We start from the raw sequence: 15,640 nt of genomic DNA, 5'->3' as shown, positions 1-15,640 counted from the left end.
ACCTGCATCTGCTCCTAGTTGGGGATGTCGGGTCTGAGCCGGGCCTTGAAGCACCCTTTGACGCGGTCGCAGGCACTGCGTGCATGAGATGCTGGCCAAGGAACAGAGCCAGGCCCGCCTTCACTCACCAGCCCCTGCAAGCCCCGCCCCGCCCGGATCCTACCCGCTGTCCTACTGGCCCCGCCTCTCTCTAGGGCCTGTCGCCTGCAGACCCCGCCCCGAGCGCTCGCCCCGCCTCCACCGGCCAGCCCCGCCCCGTCCCATGACCCCGCCCCTCCCGGAGTCGCTGCCGCGCCCCGCAGGCCCCGCCGCCGCCATCTTTGTTAGGGGCAGCCGTGCCTGGAGTCTGGAGATGCCTAAGTCGTGCGCGGCCCGGCAGTGCTGCAACCGCTACAGCAATCGCAGGAAGCAGCTCACCTTCCACCGGTGAGGGGCGGGGGCACTGGGGTGCGCGGGGGCCGGCCTCTCCCAGGCCGACGACCGCGGCCCCCGCGGAAGCGCCAGGTTTGGCGCGACAGGCGTGGGGACGCCCGGGCCACTGCCCGACCCGCCGGGAGGCCAGAGGACGTGCGGCCGAGCCCTTCGCGGAGGGGCGGCGGACCCCCGGGGAGCGGCGAGGTCCCGGCCCAAGAAGCCCGGCACCACCTCGGCCGCCTGGGCGCGCGGGGAGACGGTCGGAGAGGCTGAGTAACCTGCCCGCCGGCGCACAGCCTCTCTTGGGTCAGGGGAGGCGGTGGCGGGCCTGGTGCGCGCTCAGCGATGCGCCCTTGCGGTGACTTGGCGTGCGTCCCCTCCGCGGTCCAGGGACTGTGCAGCCCGGGACGTAGTTAAGTGTGCAGTATTTGCTGCAAGATGAGCGATGCTAACCTCCCTTAGGTGTGCGGTGCGCTGCGCGCTCTGTTCACCTCTCCGGGTCTCTAGTCAGGAAGGAAAGGCGTGGTGGAGGAATGAGAACGTTCCAGCGGGTAGGGGTGCGGGGCCGGGACGCGCAACCTTTGCTGGAGCCGCAGGAGGATGGTAGGACTTCTGGAGTCTGTCCCTGCGCGCCTTGCGCACCCCAGGTGTGGGACCCGGCCGAGTGCACGGCCGCTTGCGCATCGATGGGTAGAGTGTTGCACACTTTCTTGCTGGTTCCAGCCACAGCGCCTTCCTCCGTCCCGCTCAGAGTGTGACTCCAAAGGGCTGCGCTCTGTTCATCTACACTTCGTCTCCTTCTTTAAGCGTTTTCTTTTTTAACCTGAGTATGTCTGTTGGTATGTAACACGCGTAGGGAAAAGTGCACAATTTATAGGCACACAGTTTAACCAAGTGAACACCCGGTGTGACTGCCAAGAGTTTAGAACATCGAAGCCCCCAGGAGACCCGGAAATGCACCCCCTTCCAGCCCCTCACTCAGTCCCCAAGGGTAAGGCCTCTGTCAGAGGGGACTGCCTTGGCCTGTTTGGAGCCTCACTGAATGGAGTCACACGCTATCCTTTTTCCTGTCCTTCGCTCATCTTTGTGCTTGTGAGTCCTTCATGTGGCCCGAAGCAGCTGCAGCAGTTCATTCTTTTCATTGCTGTGTAGTGATCCAGGAATGTATTTATCCCAACCAACTTGTTCTACAATTGAAGGGCATTTGGGCCCCTCTGTTTTATGGCCATTACGGGCACGAGGCTTGGCTCATCTTTGCTGGGTCTTATCTTCCAGCGCCTGTACCCCACCACTCCCAAAATTACGTCGGTCAAGTCCCAGTGGCTCTTCTCTGCGGCCTGTGACACAACCGACTGCTGACCCCTTGAGGCCATCTACCACCTGCCTTCTGGGACACTTCTCGGTCTCTTCCTTTATCACAGTGTCCCTTCTCAGTCTTGGGTAGATTCTGCTCATTTCCAACTCCAGACAGATGTTGGAGCACTTCAGGGTGCCGGCCATGCTGCTGTACTGTCCCTGTCCACACTGGCTCCCCAGGGCAGCCATCTCACCCAGGCTTATGGCTCTGCCACCTTTTACATGGGGATACCCTCATGGTGACATCTCCAGACAACTCTTGTCTCCCTGTCATTCAGCTTCAGCACCTGGACATCTAAAAGTCACCTGAAATTTAACATCTAACGTATATTAATAAAACCAAACTGCTGATCCTCCCAAAGCTGCCCCTCCCCTACAGTCTTGGCACTTAAAACTCTTTCCTCTGCTTCTTAGCCCACAGGCAAACTTCCTTGCCTGGCTTTCTTGATGCACCCCAGATCTGCCACTCATCACCCTCTCCAGCTCCACCCTGAACCCGCCACCAGCTGGGCTCCTGCCGCAGCCTCACCCTCGGCCTGAGCCTCCAGGAACCCCCTTCCGACGGTGGCCCGCGTCCTCTTCTTGCTCTGTATCAGCCAGGCCTCCCTCGTTGGCTCCTGACACCCTCGGGCCTTCACACTTGCTCTTCCTTTTCTTCCTGTATCCCTGTTCCCTGTCCCACTTCCTGCAGTCTCTGCTCCAGTGTCACCTCCCAGGTGGCCTTCCCCGACCACCTCCTACTCTATTCTTGGACGGTCTGTGTCTGTCTGGTGGACTGGCTGTCTCCCTGCTCTAGAATGCAGGCTCCACAAGGGCGGGGTCACTTCCCCTCCTGCTTCCCCACACAGGAGCAGGAATGGAGGCCTGCCTGGCACATGTGGCTCTGGGAGCAGCTCACTGAGGCCCTGGCTGCGTTCATGGTCTCCAGTTTCCTACTAAGGATACTGTCAACAGCCACAATGGAAGCTTCCCGACATGGAAGGATGTGGTTTAAGAGGACAAGGCTACTAAATTTTGCAGGCTGTCCAGTGAAATGCTGGGCAGGGGTGCAGAAGGTCCCTGGGACCCTGAAGGTGTGTGTTTAGCCCCACAAGTCCCTTGTGCCTCCTTGCTGTGTCCCCAGGTTCCCGTTCAGCCGCCCGGAGCTGCTGAAGGAATGGGTGCTGAACATTGGCCGGGGCGACTTTGAGCCCAAGCAGCACACGGTCATCTGCTCCGAGCACTTCCGGCCCGAGTGCTTCAGCGCCTTTGGGAACCGCAAGAACCTGAAGCACAACGCGGTGCCCACAGTGTTCGCCTTCCAGGGCTCCCCGCAGGTGTGCGGCCACCGGGGTCCCCCACCTGGCAGTGGGGTGGGCGTCGGTGTCAATTGCGGGGATAGCAGAGGCTGAAAACTGTCATGCCCCTAGGTCCGAAGCCTAGGGCCCCCTCCTGGCCCTGAGCTTTAGGAAATCTGCAGTTCAAAGCTGCTTTAAAAACAAGTCACTTCATGATGGGTGCTACGGAAGCAGCTGATGGGGAGGGGGCCAAGAGCTTGCACCTTTCTGCGCTTCACTTTGTGGGGCCTCACTTGGGCTCGAGGGAGGTGAGGACTTTCCTGTCCAGGGCACAGGAGGATGATGCTGGTGGAGTACTGGAGGGGGACAGGGACAGCGGAGCGAGGCTGGGTGGGGGCAGGATCTGGGCAAGCTTGGGAGCAGCAGCAGCTCAGGCCCTGTGGAGGGCGCAGGGCTAGGTGGTGACAGGCTTGGACGGGCGGTGGTTTTCTTCAAAGGGGCGGAGAGCTTGACATACAGGGATCTTAGTTTCCCAACCAGGGATTGAACCCTTGCCCCCTGCAGTGGAAGTACAGAGCCCTAACCACTGGACCACCAGGGAAGTCCTGGACAGGAGGTGGGTTTTCGGGGGGAGGCCGGTAGGGAGGGACATGACTTCGGAAGGTCCCTCTGGAGGCTGGTTCAGAGGCCACTGTGGCATCGCAGGTGAGGGTGGTCACGGGGGCCTGAGTCAAAAGTGGGTGTGATGATAAGATGGAGCAGGCCAACTTTGGAGACCTGTTGGGTTGAGGAGGTGGTCTGGGGGTTGGGGGGGGGTGGTCCCTGATTCCCTGAGATGGCCCTGTGCACGTGTAGTTTGACTTCCTAGTGGGATACCAAGGCAGACATATCTGGTGGGGCGGGATGTATGGGTTTGGCCCAGGAGTGGCTACAACAGGACAGTTGGAGCTGGAGCCCTGAGGCAGTCATAGTGAATTTTACAAGTCCTCACTGAGCTGTGAGTCCCAGAGGGAGGGCCGGAGCCGGGCACCGGCTGGAGCCTGGGAGGCAGAGCAGAGGTGGAACAGATGGAAGACCTGCAGGTACCCACACTGGTGTTAGGGAGGGGAGAAGGGAGCCAGTGGGCACCGTGAGCTCCCGGCTGTGGGGCGTCAGGCCTCTGCCCTTGATCCTTGTCTGCCTAATCCATGTGGCCTAACCAAGTCCAGGTCCCCGCCACCGTGCTTCCCCTGCTCCTCAGACTCTCTGGCAGCTGTGAACATCTGCCCAGGGGATGCTTCCTGAGGGCTGGGCTTTGCTCCATGGGTTTTATTCCCATGTCCAGGAACATTGCTTGGCACAAAGTAGGTGCTTAATGGAGGAGCTGTTGGTTCTTTCTTTTAAATGTGGAAGGCATTTTATTATATATATATATATATATATATATATATATATATACACTTATTATATCATGGTAAGAACACTCACCCTGAGATCTATTGTTTAACACACATTAAGTGCACAGCACAGTATTGTGGGCTACAGGGATGTGGTACCGTGGGGCTCTGGAAATTATAGTTTGCTGACCTGAAACTCCCATCGTGGATCAGGAACCCTCCACCTGCCCTGTTCAGTCAGGGTGATGACTTTCACCGCGTTTGTAGGAAACTGCAGACGTTTGTGGTCCTGCCTCTAGTGCTTTTGGTGCCTGGGGGCAGACTGGGGGCGCGGGTAGTTGAAATTGTGGTCCCTATGGCTTCTTCTCAGTTCTTTGGAGGCCTGGGTACTATAGGCTCTGAGCTGGGTGTTTTCCCTTGAAGAATGCCAGGCCCTGGGGTAGCATGTACCAATTAGACAGGTCCCTGGTTTCAGTGGGTCTCTGACCCAAGGTTTGGGAACGGTGAAGGAAGGGCACTGGCGGATGGTGAGAGGAGAGCTGGGCTGGGCTGAGCGTAGGGACAGAGACAGGTGAGGCCTGATGGGCCCTCTGGTGCAGATCTCCTGTGCCCACCCCGGGGCCTGTCCACAGCAGCTCTGCATCTCTTGCAGCTGGTGAGGGAGAACACGGACTCTACTGGCCGGAGTGGAGACGCCACCTCTGGGGAGAGAAAGGTGAGTCTGCCCTGCTGGTCACGAGTGTTCCAACTCAGCTGCTGTGCCTTCCCGCCAGGCCGGCCCACTGGAGCTCATCATGCTTTCCTTATAAGCCGGGGTTTGGGTTGTTTTCCTAGAGAAGAAGCCAAAGCCATCCATGCCTCCTCCTCCCTGTTCAATATCAAGCAGTGGCAGCCGGTCGCAAGTCTGGCTCCTGCTCTGTTTCTAAGGGTTTGGCCCCAGGCCATGGAGGACACTGGCTGTCCTGCTGGTGCCCTGGCAGCCCCCGTGTGGTGTGAAGGGACTCCTGGCAGGATAAGTAGCAGCTGGGGAGGACCAGTGAGCGGCTGGCTCTGCCCTGTCTTTCCAGGTCCTCCCTGAGACGGAGCCTGGGGAGTGTGGCCTGGGGAGGAAGGTGGAAACGACGGTTGAAGCACTGCAGCTGCCCCCCGAGGTTGGAGGCCCAGGAGCACAGGTGAGGCTGGGCTGGGCATGAAGGCAGTGCGGGACTGGTCTCAGTCTGAGGGGATTTGCTTCAAACAGAATGAAGAAAACTGGTGCCCGAACCAGAGCACCATGACATATAGCCCGGACCTCAGGCTTGACTTGGAACAGCTGCGGCTCGGCAGTTCTGGGTGTCAGGGGAGCCCCCTTGGTCTCAGGTGCCTGGCCACTGCTCTGGTCTCTGACCTCTGTCCTCAGGTCCTGCCACACACACCGGAAGCCTCTGGGGTCCCTGGTCAGCCAGCTAGCCCCCCAGAGCTGAAGAGGCGTTTCACCACACAGCCGTCTGATCACAGCTATGCCCTTTTGGACTTAGACGCCCTTAAAAAAAAACTCTTCCTGACTCTGAAGGAGAACGAAAAGCTCCGTAGGCGCCTGAAGGCCCAGAGGCTGGTGATGCGGAGGATGTGCAGCCGTCTGCGGGCCTGCCTTGCAGGGCGGCCGGGACTCCAGGCCAGGCCTCGGCCGGGGCAGCAGAGCTGAGCTGCCCACTGGGCCCTGTTGTCTGAGCCTCTGAGAGGAGGGGCTGTGGTTTCCCGACTCTGGCTGTGGACCTTTCGGTCCCACTTTGACCCTCAGGCCAGCGCCGCCTCAGGAGGAGTGTGGTGGCCCCAGGCGGAGTGTGATGGCCCCAGGCGGGGAGGAGGCCGGGGCCCTGAGCAGCACACCTTGGCTCTCCCTTCGGAAGGTGACAGCCCAGCTGCCCCCTAGCACAAGCTGGGTGAGTGTCCTTGGAACCACCCTGGGCCAGTGTGGCAGACCATGTCCTTGAGGGCTAGGTGGGCCCTGGTGGGGGTGGGGGTGTGTGGGGCGCTGGCTGACCCTAAGGCAGCGAGGTGTCCCCTCCATCACCTGGATGGCTGGCTCCATCCCAGGAGCACCTCTCTGCACGGCCGGTGTGAGTGAGCAATGTAATAAAGTGTCTTCCTACCCCGCGTGCCGCCTCCTTTATTTAAAAGTGAGTGAGCACTGATTTGAGTTCTCCTGAGCATGGTCACAGCTGAGGAGACTGACTTCCTGTTCCCTGCTGAAAGGCTAGCAGGGTGTGACCACCTTTGATTACCCAAAAAAGCTGCCTTTAATAAAAAACAAAACATAAACAACCTAGCCTGTGATTTCAACTCTGAATTCTCAGGCAAATGTCTGGTAGAGAAAACACCCCCAGCCTCAAGTTAGGTCTCACAGTTTGAGCCCTGAGAACAGAGGGTGGGACGAGGCCTGTGAGGAGGGGGCAAGTCCCTCTGCCTGCTGGCTCCTAAAGTGAACACACAGATGCATACAGACAGTGCCCCCGGCTTTCAGGAAAGGTTTATTGTGGTAAGAGCGTGTCCTCTGTTCAGTCCCTGTTCAACAACAGGAGGGACGGCCTGCCAGGAGGGGCACAGGCTGCGGTCAAGGTCGGACTCCACTAACTCGACACTTATTGCACGATTTACATTCAGAGCAGCAGCTCCTGCAGGGAACTTTTAAGTGGAGATAAATATTACAGAATTGGACAACCTGAACTATCTTTAAACACTGGAGGAAGGGGGTTGTGAGTGACTTCTCCGGTACCGACGTCAGGAGCAAGGCCTGATTGAACAGGAGCCGCACGGAGGCTGCCTGAACCCCCACCAGGCAGGCATCCGCTCCTCCGGTGACTGTTCACCAGCCAGGCTGGGCAGGAGGGGCCTGGTCCTGAAATACTCTGCATCCACAAAAGAGGCGTGTGAAGGAAGGGGATCCTGGGAGCAGACACCCAAATGGGTATGGGCAGCCCAGAGGAGACAGACTGACCAGGTGTGGGAGCAGCAGTGCCACCGGCTGGCAGCGAGCAGCAAGGAGCCCGCCAGAACCCCTTGAGCCTCTTGGCTCCCACTTTGACCTCTCTGGGGGCCGCCTGGACTGAGCTGCGTGGGGGAGGGCAGAGGCATTGCGGTTTCCCACGAGGACACAGGTGACATCCTGGGACCGGAGTGACATCCTCTGTCCCAAGCCAGGTGCCAGTGGAATGACTTGAGAAGTTCTGGGAGGGGACGAAGGAGACTTAATTCCCAAAGCCACTCGTTCTCAGGTAAAAAGCAGATTTATAAACCCACACCATCCTGTCCAGATTCACGCAGTCACATTTCAGAAGGAAGGTGACTCAACAGGCATTCACTTGATCCAGAGACTCTGCTCCTGGGAACGCCTTCCCTCCTTCCGTTTTGTTTTCTGTGTTCAGTGTGGATTTTAGGAAACGTAGCTCACGGTCACGGGCATGAGGGTGAGGTATTCATAAATACCTCACGGCAGACAGAGCTACTGGGTGGCTCAGCGGGCACGCAGGCTGAGGGACCCTGAGGCCCCGGGTGCCGGGCCTTCCCTGCGGGGACATGATCCTTGGGAACAGACTCGGGCCCAGCTGCGGTTCCGGTCCTGGTGGGGTTGCCTCGGGGCACCTGTGTGTCCCTTCACATAATTGAGCCGGTACCACTTTCTATGCAAATACAAAATAAACATCTGATTCTGGGTTTTTTTTTCCTGCTTCCAAATTTGTTAACTCCTGGGGAAATTCTTTTGCAGCCCCTTTTGAATCTGGGTTCTCAAGTAGTTTATCCATCAGTATCAATTCTGTGAGCTGTAAAAGAAAAGACAAAATCAGTGTGTCTGAAGGCAACTGTTTCCATGCCCTCTTTCCACATAGCCGGGATCAACCAGGGCCCGGCCAGAGGCTGCCTGGCCTGCAGCCGGGCGGAGGATGAGCTGCCAAAAATCACCATGTTCTTGAACACAGAGCCGCTGGGTCTGCCTCATACATAGTCACCCCGGCTGCAGTTTCCAAGAGCTCACTAATTCCACCTGGGAAAGGGCTGACCCCTCTCTCAGGGTGTCATTTCCCAGGTCTGTGTAGGTCATGATGCTCAAGCCTATGGCTCCCTGGCCAAAGATGGAAGGCAGGCGGTTGTTGCCCCCCCACTGAGGTCCCTGGGCCCGTCTCTGGGCAAGGACAGGTGACAGCCGGGGGCAGCTACTCACACTGCTTTGGTATCCTGAGTGCCTCGCTGTCGAGCGCCATCACCTGATGTAGGACCCCACGGAACTGGTAAAGCACTTTCAGGTTCTTCTCTTCACCCACACACGGGTCATAGAAGCCGGGCAGCCCAGCCTGCAACAGACAGATTCTCAGTGGAGATGGGCGTCTGAAGCCCAGTGACGCTGCCGTCTGTACCTGCCTGGAGGGGCAGCGTGGACACTGCCCACGAAGGACGCAAACCTTGGAGCCTGAGTACAGGAAACAGGATTTTAACAAGTTGCTTACTTAGTCCTAGACTTGCCCCGCTGCCACCCTAAAACACCCTCCATCTTCAAGGAAGCCCTGCCAAGGATGCGAGACCAGGAACCCATGCAGGTACCAGGGCTCTCTGCCTGAGCTCCTCTGTGCTTTAATTCACCTCTGGCACATACCCTGGCTCCCCCCTGAGCCTCCTGTGTGCTACAGGCGGACTCCTCCTTCTGGAACCAGGCAAGGCACAGAGCGTGAGCTCCCAAAGGCAGGAGGTATATTCTGTTTGCTGCTGTAACTGGCACACAGTAGGCGCTCAAGAGACAGTTGGCAATGAATGAATGGACAGATGGACGAATGAATGGATGGACAGGTGAGTGGCTGGCTGGCTGGATGAAGTCAACCGCTCCAGTGTGGCTGTAACCTGGATCCTGGGCCGCACCCTGCACAGGGGACGCAGCAGTACGACGGGTTCCACAGCAGTGACATGGCTCTCTGGAGGGTCCCTCTTCCCCAGATACCCCTCCCATCTGCCCCGAGCGCCCACCTTGGAGGCCTCAGTGAGGATGAGCTTGGAATCCTTCACCAGACACTGCAGGGGCACGGTCACATCAATCACCTTCACTTTCTCGCTCTTCTTGCTCTTGTCGTTGACAAATTTCCCGTACCAGGCGTTGACGATGATGAGCCCTGAGAACAGGCCTGGTCAGGGCAGGGCAGCCTTGGCAGGCCACCCCCGTGCAGCCTGGCTGCAGGAGCCATGTGCCTCTGTGGGACCCCAGTACCCACCCCATCCTCAGAGAGGCCAGGCCTGCTCACCCATTCTGGACTCTTCAGCCTCGATTATTCTTCGGACAGATTCCTGCATCAATCGAACCTGCAAAGGACAAGGACGCTACTATCAGGGCCTCCCTAGGCTCCATCAGAGCCAGGGCCATATGCCTGGCGCCTATCGATCCTGCTTATCCATTTCTCTGGACATCGCTGCTATCACAGTCCTGGAAAAACAGTTCACTCACAGGGAAGAAAGAGGACAACACCCACCACTTTTTAACAAAACCTGATTATGTCTTAGCAGGGTAACAGGGTCGACTCTTCAGGGCACAGACAGACGCTCCCAGCGCTGCATCCCACAGGCAATAACGTAAAGACTAGACGACTAGGGAGGTTGTCAGGGAAGAAAAGCCCGAGACCCACGCCCCTGAGACCTCTCTGCAGGGTGTGAAGCATGCCCCCCACAGTCCCAGTCTAAGAAACGTGGACAAGAAAGGATGGGAACATGCATGCAGTCTGTGCGCTGCACGACGGGCAGGTCCACACTCGGGTCCTCGCAGGGCAGAGGCCTGGGAGGGAGCCGGTGACGCCGCACTCACCGCGGCTTCTGCCTCCTGTTTCTTCTGCAGGATGTCAGTGGCTGTGCTTTCCCTTTGCTTCTCCAGTTCCCTGAGGCGAGGAAAACACAAGCCACGTGTAAGGAACGTGGGGTTACCAGCACGGGAGGCCACAGTGCTCCGGGCTGGACCTGCGCCCTGCAGACAGCCTGTAAATCTTACTGCGTTCCCAGTTCTAGAACTTTAAACACTATTTCCAAGACAAGTTCAAGCAAATCTGTTTGTCCCAGGCCTGCACAGCTGTCCTGCGGTCCCCAGATGGCTCTCCCCAACCTCAGTGGGAGGAGGACTCACGGCAGTAATCTCAGCAAAGGGGGAGAGGGTGAGAATCTCAGGAGATGCCCCAACCAGGCATTACCACAGGACACTCTCGGCAGGGACAACACATACTACATGCAATGAAATACATGTATTTCCCTCCCAGCAAAGCACGGGGACCTGGGCAGCACACACGTGTCCTGGCAGCCTTGGCCCAGCATATCCTCTGCTCCAAGCCTTCAGTCTGCTGGGGAATTAGGACCCCAAACTTAAATGAATCAGAGGCTGGAGGGGCCCCAAGAGCCTTCCTTGGGCTCCTCTCTCCCTGACTCTCTAAGTTCAGTGATCTATTAAATGAGATCATTGTAAAGTAATGAAGTTAAACCTCCTCTTGGGTTTAATGCTGTGCTAATGCATCATCTCTAAGAAACTGCAAAATAAATTCCATCTAGATGACTTCCAAGACTGTAATTAACATGGGCCTTGTTTGTAGGAATGCAGAGCCTTATATCTTTGAATTCAGTGCCAGGCAAAGAAATGGTTAGAATGAGAAAAAGGAAGACTTCTCATTTCTGTGGTCATGGCTTACAGTCTCAACAATTCGGTAAACTAACTCTAATTCTTTCTCAAAGTAGGAAATGTGGGTAGACAGAAGTTAACCCAAGTGTTGCCAACAGTAGCACTACTACTACTGATAACAACTAGTTAATAATCACTGAGGGCTTGACATGACCAGGCACCGCAGTGAGCACTTTACACGTGTTAACGCAGGTGGTTTCCCTCACAGCCCTGTGGGGTGGGTGCTACCCTCTCCATGTCACAGATGGGGAAGCTGAGCACAGGGCGGTTGGGCCCCTACCCGCCAGTGCTGAGAACTCACTTCTCCTTCTGAGCCCTGAGGTAGGGTTTGATGACCAGGCGGTGCAGGGCGAAGTACAGCACGAGCGGCCCCACGGTGGCATAGAAGACGGCACTGGGCAGCAGCTGGTCTGTCAGGTGGACGGGGAAGAAGTAGGTCTGACTGGCCCTATTTAACCTGAGAAGAGAACAAAGCCGAGTGCCCACTGAGTCAGGTTCCCAGGGAAGGGGTGCGGGGGCGAGGGTGTCCCAGACCCAGGACAGAACCTCTTGACACACAGGACCTGGGGAGGCAGAACCCAGTCTGCACGCTTCACGGTCCACTCCCCCGAGGGGGCCCCTAGGTCTGACAGAAGAAAGGTCTCGATACCTGCTGACCGCAAGCAGCAGACTCACACCTAAGCAGAGCAAACATGGCCCGAGGAGGCAGGAGTGGCCACTCCTCCAGGTCAGCTCTCAGGGACGGCTGAGTGGTTCCGACAGGCCCAGTCACCCCACAGATATCAACTATGAACTCTGGACCAGTGTGACCCACATCCTCAGGGACCAGACAACAACCAAGGGCAGAAGCACCAAATGGCACTGGTAAGCTTCTGGACTTTTAAAAAAAAAAAACAGCCTTTAGCCTGAAGGCAATTCTCAGTCTATACCACAATGGATGATTAACACTGCAAAGAAATCTGCAATCCTATTAAAGAATTAGAGTTCAGAGTCTGGGGCAACCATCGTGTCTGGGAAGAGGGGACCCCCCCAAAGGGAAGTCACAGGTGGGGAGTCCCAAGTTCTCAGAGTGCCAGAGATCCCCAATGGATGCCTGGTGCTGTGTTTTGACTGTTGCCACATGGGTAAGTCCAAGTTTGCAGCCAGACTTCACCCAAGTTCTAAAAGGAAACCTTCTAAAAGGAAACAACAATTAACACTTAAAAAACAAAAACACAAAATAGAATTTCTGCAATGTATTGTTCACAGTATCCAGAATACAATACCAACTATCTATGCTACATACCCAGATACAACGAGAGAAAGATAATAAAGAGCGATCTCAGATGCTGAAGCCAGCAGATAAGGATTTTAAAGCAACTATTTAAACTCTGCTCAAACACATAACATATTCACTGATGGTTTAACATCAGATTGGAGATGAGAGAAGAGTAAGAGAATTTAGCAGAAATGATCCAATGTGAAGAATAAAGAGAAAAAGGATTGAAGACAAATGCACAGAACCTCAGAAACCAGAGGTTTAGCACAGAAGTAATTAGGAAAGGAGGATTAAAACTGCAAAGAAATACGCACTCCTACTGGACTGAAGAATCAGAGCTCAGAGTCTGGGGCAACACTGCAGCTGGGAAGAAGTATATTACATATTTAACATTTAATGAATTAATGGCCTAAAAGTTGTAAATTTAATAATTCTACAGAAATAAATACATAAATTTATAGAAGCAAGAAATTTAGCAAACCCCAAGCAGCAGACATAGAACAAAATCAGCTGTAGTTACACTCAAGTGCTGAGAAACAAAAGTAAAAAAAGTTGAGTAACCTGGGGGGTGTGGGGTGGGGAATAAACAAAAGAGACATTAGAGTATAACAGTTCAAAAGGACAATGACTTGTCAGAAACAAAGGAGCCAGAATAGAGCAGAACACTGTGAGAACAAGGAGAGAAAACTCCATCAACCCTGAATTCTATACCCAGTGCCAAGACCCTTCAGTAACGAAAGCAACTCCAGAAATGATGAAGAATGCTCAACACTAAAATGAGAACTCCAACAACCCAATAATGAAACAGACAGAAGATATTGATAGAGACTTCACTTTAAAAAAAAAATAAAAAGGATGTCAAATAAGCACCTGAAAAGCCAGTCAACATCTCAGACAGGAGGTAAATGAGAATTACGAGGACCACAATGGGACACCCCTACACCACCTGCTAAAACAGGTGGAATAAAAAAAAAAAAAGACCCTCCCAAGGGTTGGGAAGGATGTGGAACAACTAGTACTTTCAGAGCTGCTGGTAGGAAAGGAAGATGAGACCACTGCTTTGGAAAATGGCTTCATAACTCTCTTATGAAGTTAAACACAGCCTCCCACATGACTCAGATCACCAGGGTATTTACCCATGAGAAATGAGAACTTGTGTTCACACAAAACTTGAATATGAATGTCTGTACTGCCTTAATTTCTAACTTCCTGAAGTTGGAAACAACTGAAGTATTTACACAACAAATAAACTGTGGCACATCTACGCCATGCAGCACCCAACAGCAATGAGGAGGACCACACCGCTGATGCCTGCAACAGTGTGGATTATTTCAAATGCATGATGCTCCTGAAAGAAGCAAAGGCTTCACCTTGGATGACTCCAATTATGTGGCATCCTGGAAAAAGGCAAAAATATAGGGAACGAAGGAGATGTCCTCTACACCCTACCTGTGATGGTGCTTACATGTAAAAAACAAGATGAAACACAGCGGGTAAATTCTGAGAGGTCTCATCACAAGGGAAAACAAAAAATTTTTTTTTTCTGTTTCTTTAATTTGTATCTACATGAAATGGTGAATGTTCACTAAATGTGCTGTAATAATCGTTTCATGATGTATGTAAGTCAAATCATTATGCCATACACCTTAAACTTATAAAGCACTGTTTGGAAGGGAGGAAAAAAGGGATGAACCAGAAAATTGGAGAAGCCCTGTATTTATGAAAGAAATTGAATTCACTATCAAACACCTTCCTATAATGAAAACTCAGGCTTGGTTGATTTCACTGCCAAAGTCTATGAAACTAAAGGAAAAAAAAACAACCAAAACCATTCTTATACAAATTCTTTCAGAAAACAGAGGAAAGCATAATTCCTAACTCATTTTAACAGGCTGGCATAACTTGGTCCAAAACCTGATAAATACATAATAAAAAGACAATTATAACTGGCATCCCTTAAAAACAAAGATTCAAAAATTCTTAGTAAGACACCAGCAAATCAAGCAATGTATATAAAGTATCACATGTCATGATCCAGTGGAATTTGCCTCAGGAATGTAAGGTTGGTTTATCAAAGATTAGTGTGATTTGTCAAATAAATAAAATATAAGTTAGCAAAGAGCAGCTGCTATTGCTGAACTGAAGTGCCTTCTGGGAAAACCGTGGTTTACATACCAATATAACTCGGACAATGCAGCCTATGGACAAAGATGTAGGCCGGCGTTCTTGGGAAAGGAATTCAGTTCAGACTGTGTAACATGACTTCTGCCGGGGAGGAGCATTTACAACAGAGGATGGAGCCTTGCTGGAGGTCCCGATGTGGGAGGTGGTGGGGGAGAAGGGACTGGGATGCAGAAATCTGCTGGCTCCGTGTTCTTCATTAAATCTCGGGCATCTTCAAGTCTCAGCTTAGAGAAGTGCCTGACGCCAGCTGTGGCCATGGGGACCTGCCTTGACCTCAGCTCCATGGCTGAGCTGTGATCTGCTTCCTCTCACTCACGCGCTCACAGAGTCCCTCCTCAGTGCGAGGCTGTGTCCTTGGCGGCAGGAGCACAGAGAATAGATAAAATGGACTGAGTTACGGCGCTCTGAAGGAGGGGTGGCGAGGGATGGATGTTTGTCCGACGGAGAAGGTACAATGGAGAATAAGAACCGGGCAAAGGGGAAGTGGACGGCTCGGGGCAAGGTGAGGGCCACCAGTTTTAACAGGGTGACGAGAGACGGTTTTGGCAATCAGGTGACACGTGAGCAGAGACCTGAGGGAACTGAAGAAATCAGCCGTGAGGCTCCCTGGGGACTGGGGAGCAGCAGGTCCCAAGCCTAGAAGCAGGAGTGGGCTTGGTGTGCTCCCAAAGCAGCCTGGAGGCCAGAGGGGAGTGAATGGGGTCGGGTGGGGGGCAGAGAGGACAGTGAAGGGCTAGATCCTGCGAGCTCTGAGGGGGCCGATTTGCCCCGAATTGAGGGAGTCCCTAAGGGCCTTAAGCAGAAGGCTGTGAGACATTGGGAGAGCAGCGTCCCAAGGGAGGAGACTAGTCAGGAGGACACGAGCAGTAATTCAGACTGGAGATAGTGGCCGCAGACATTGTGAGAAACGGTCAGACTGAGGATGTGCTTTCTGAGGAGAGAGGATGCTAAGCTGGGAGACCCGCTCCTGGATTTTTGGCCAGAACCGGCAGAAGAACGGAGCTTGAGGTGCCGAGAGCGGGTGGACTCTAGGCCCAGCAGGCTGTGAAGGGCGCACGTGACCGAGGGTGGGGGAGCATGGGAGTGGAGGTGCGACATTTGT

The 15,640-nt window shown here is 54.4% G+C and overlaps 2 protein-coding genes across 2 annotated transcripts in view; one reads left to right on the top strand and one right to left on the bottom strand.

Annotated features, from left to right (window-relative positions):
• The first annotated feature begins 300 nt into the window (after positions 1-300).
• On the top strand, positions 301-6,559 carry THAP3 (THAP domain containing 3). The gene is made up of 5 exons (XM_061160494.1): positions 301-426; positions 2,894-3,086; positions 5,076-5,138; positions 5,491-5,595; positions 5,823-6,559. The coding sequence occupies exons 1-5, from the start codon at positions 353-355 to the stop codon at positions 6,105-6,107; spliced, it is 720 nt and encodes a 239-aa protein (XP_061016477.1). The 5' UTR covers positions 301-352; the 3' UTR covers positions 6,108-6,559.
• Positions 6,560-6,905: 346 nt separating this feature from the next.
• Positions 6,906-15,640, bottom strand: part of DNAJC11 (DnaJ heat shock protein family (Hsp40) member C11) — a 62,463-nt gene continuing 53,728 nt past the window's right edge. The window contains exons 11-16 of the mRNA XM_061160493.1: positions 11,398-11,553; positions 10,242-10,311; positions 9,688-9,745; positions 9,416-9,558; positions 8,622-8,751; positions 6,906-8,223 (exon numbers count right to left, since the gene is read on the bottom strand). Of these exons, the coding sequence (XP_061016476.1) occupies positions 8,198-8,223; positions 8,622-8,751; positions 9,416-9,558; positions 9,688-9,745; positions 10,242-10,311; positions 11,398-11,553 (583 nt within the window). The 3' untranslated portion in view covers positions 6,906-8,197. The remainder of the gene's footprint in view (positions 8,224-8,621; positions 8,752-9,415; positions 9,559-9,687; positions 9,746-10,241; positions 10,312-11,397; positions 11,554-15,640) is intronic.

This window comes from Dama dama, chromosome 14 (assembly GCF_033118175.1).
Source record: "Dama dama isolate Ldn47 chromosome 14, ASM3311817v1, whole genome shotgun sequence".
In the NCBI taxonomy this organism is placed as follows: domain Eukaryota; kingdom Metazoa; phylum Chordata; class Mammalia; order Artiodactyla; family Cervidae; genus Dama; species Dama dama.
Note: the sequence above shows the minus strand (reverse complement) of the source record. Positions and strands in the feature narration are given on the sequence as shown.

What these genes read in the sequence shown, in the direction of transcription:
- THAP3 (XM_061160494.1), top strand. Translation starts at nt 353, where the DNA reads ATGCCTAAGTCGTGCGCGGCCCGGCAGTGCTGCAACCGCTACAGCAAT. An exon ending in AAGCAGCTCACCTTCCACCG is followed by an intron (nt 427 to 2,893) that starts GTGAGGGGCGGG and finishes CTGTGTCCCCAG; the next exon opens with GTTCCCGTTCAGCCGCCCGG. An exon ending in CCACCTCTGGGGAGAGAAAG is followed by an intron (nt 5,139 to 5,490) that starts GTGAGTCTGCCC and finishes CTGTCTTTCCAG; the next exon opens with GTCCTCCCTGAGACGGAGCC.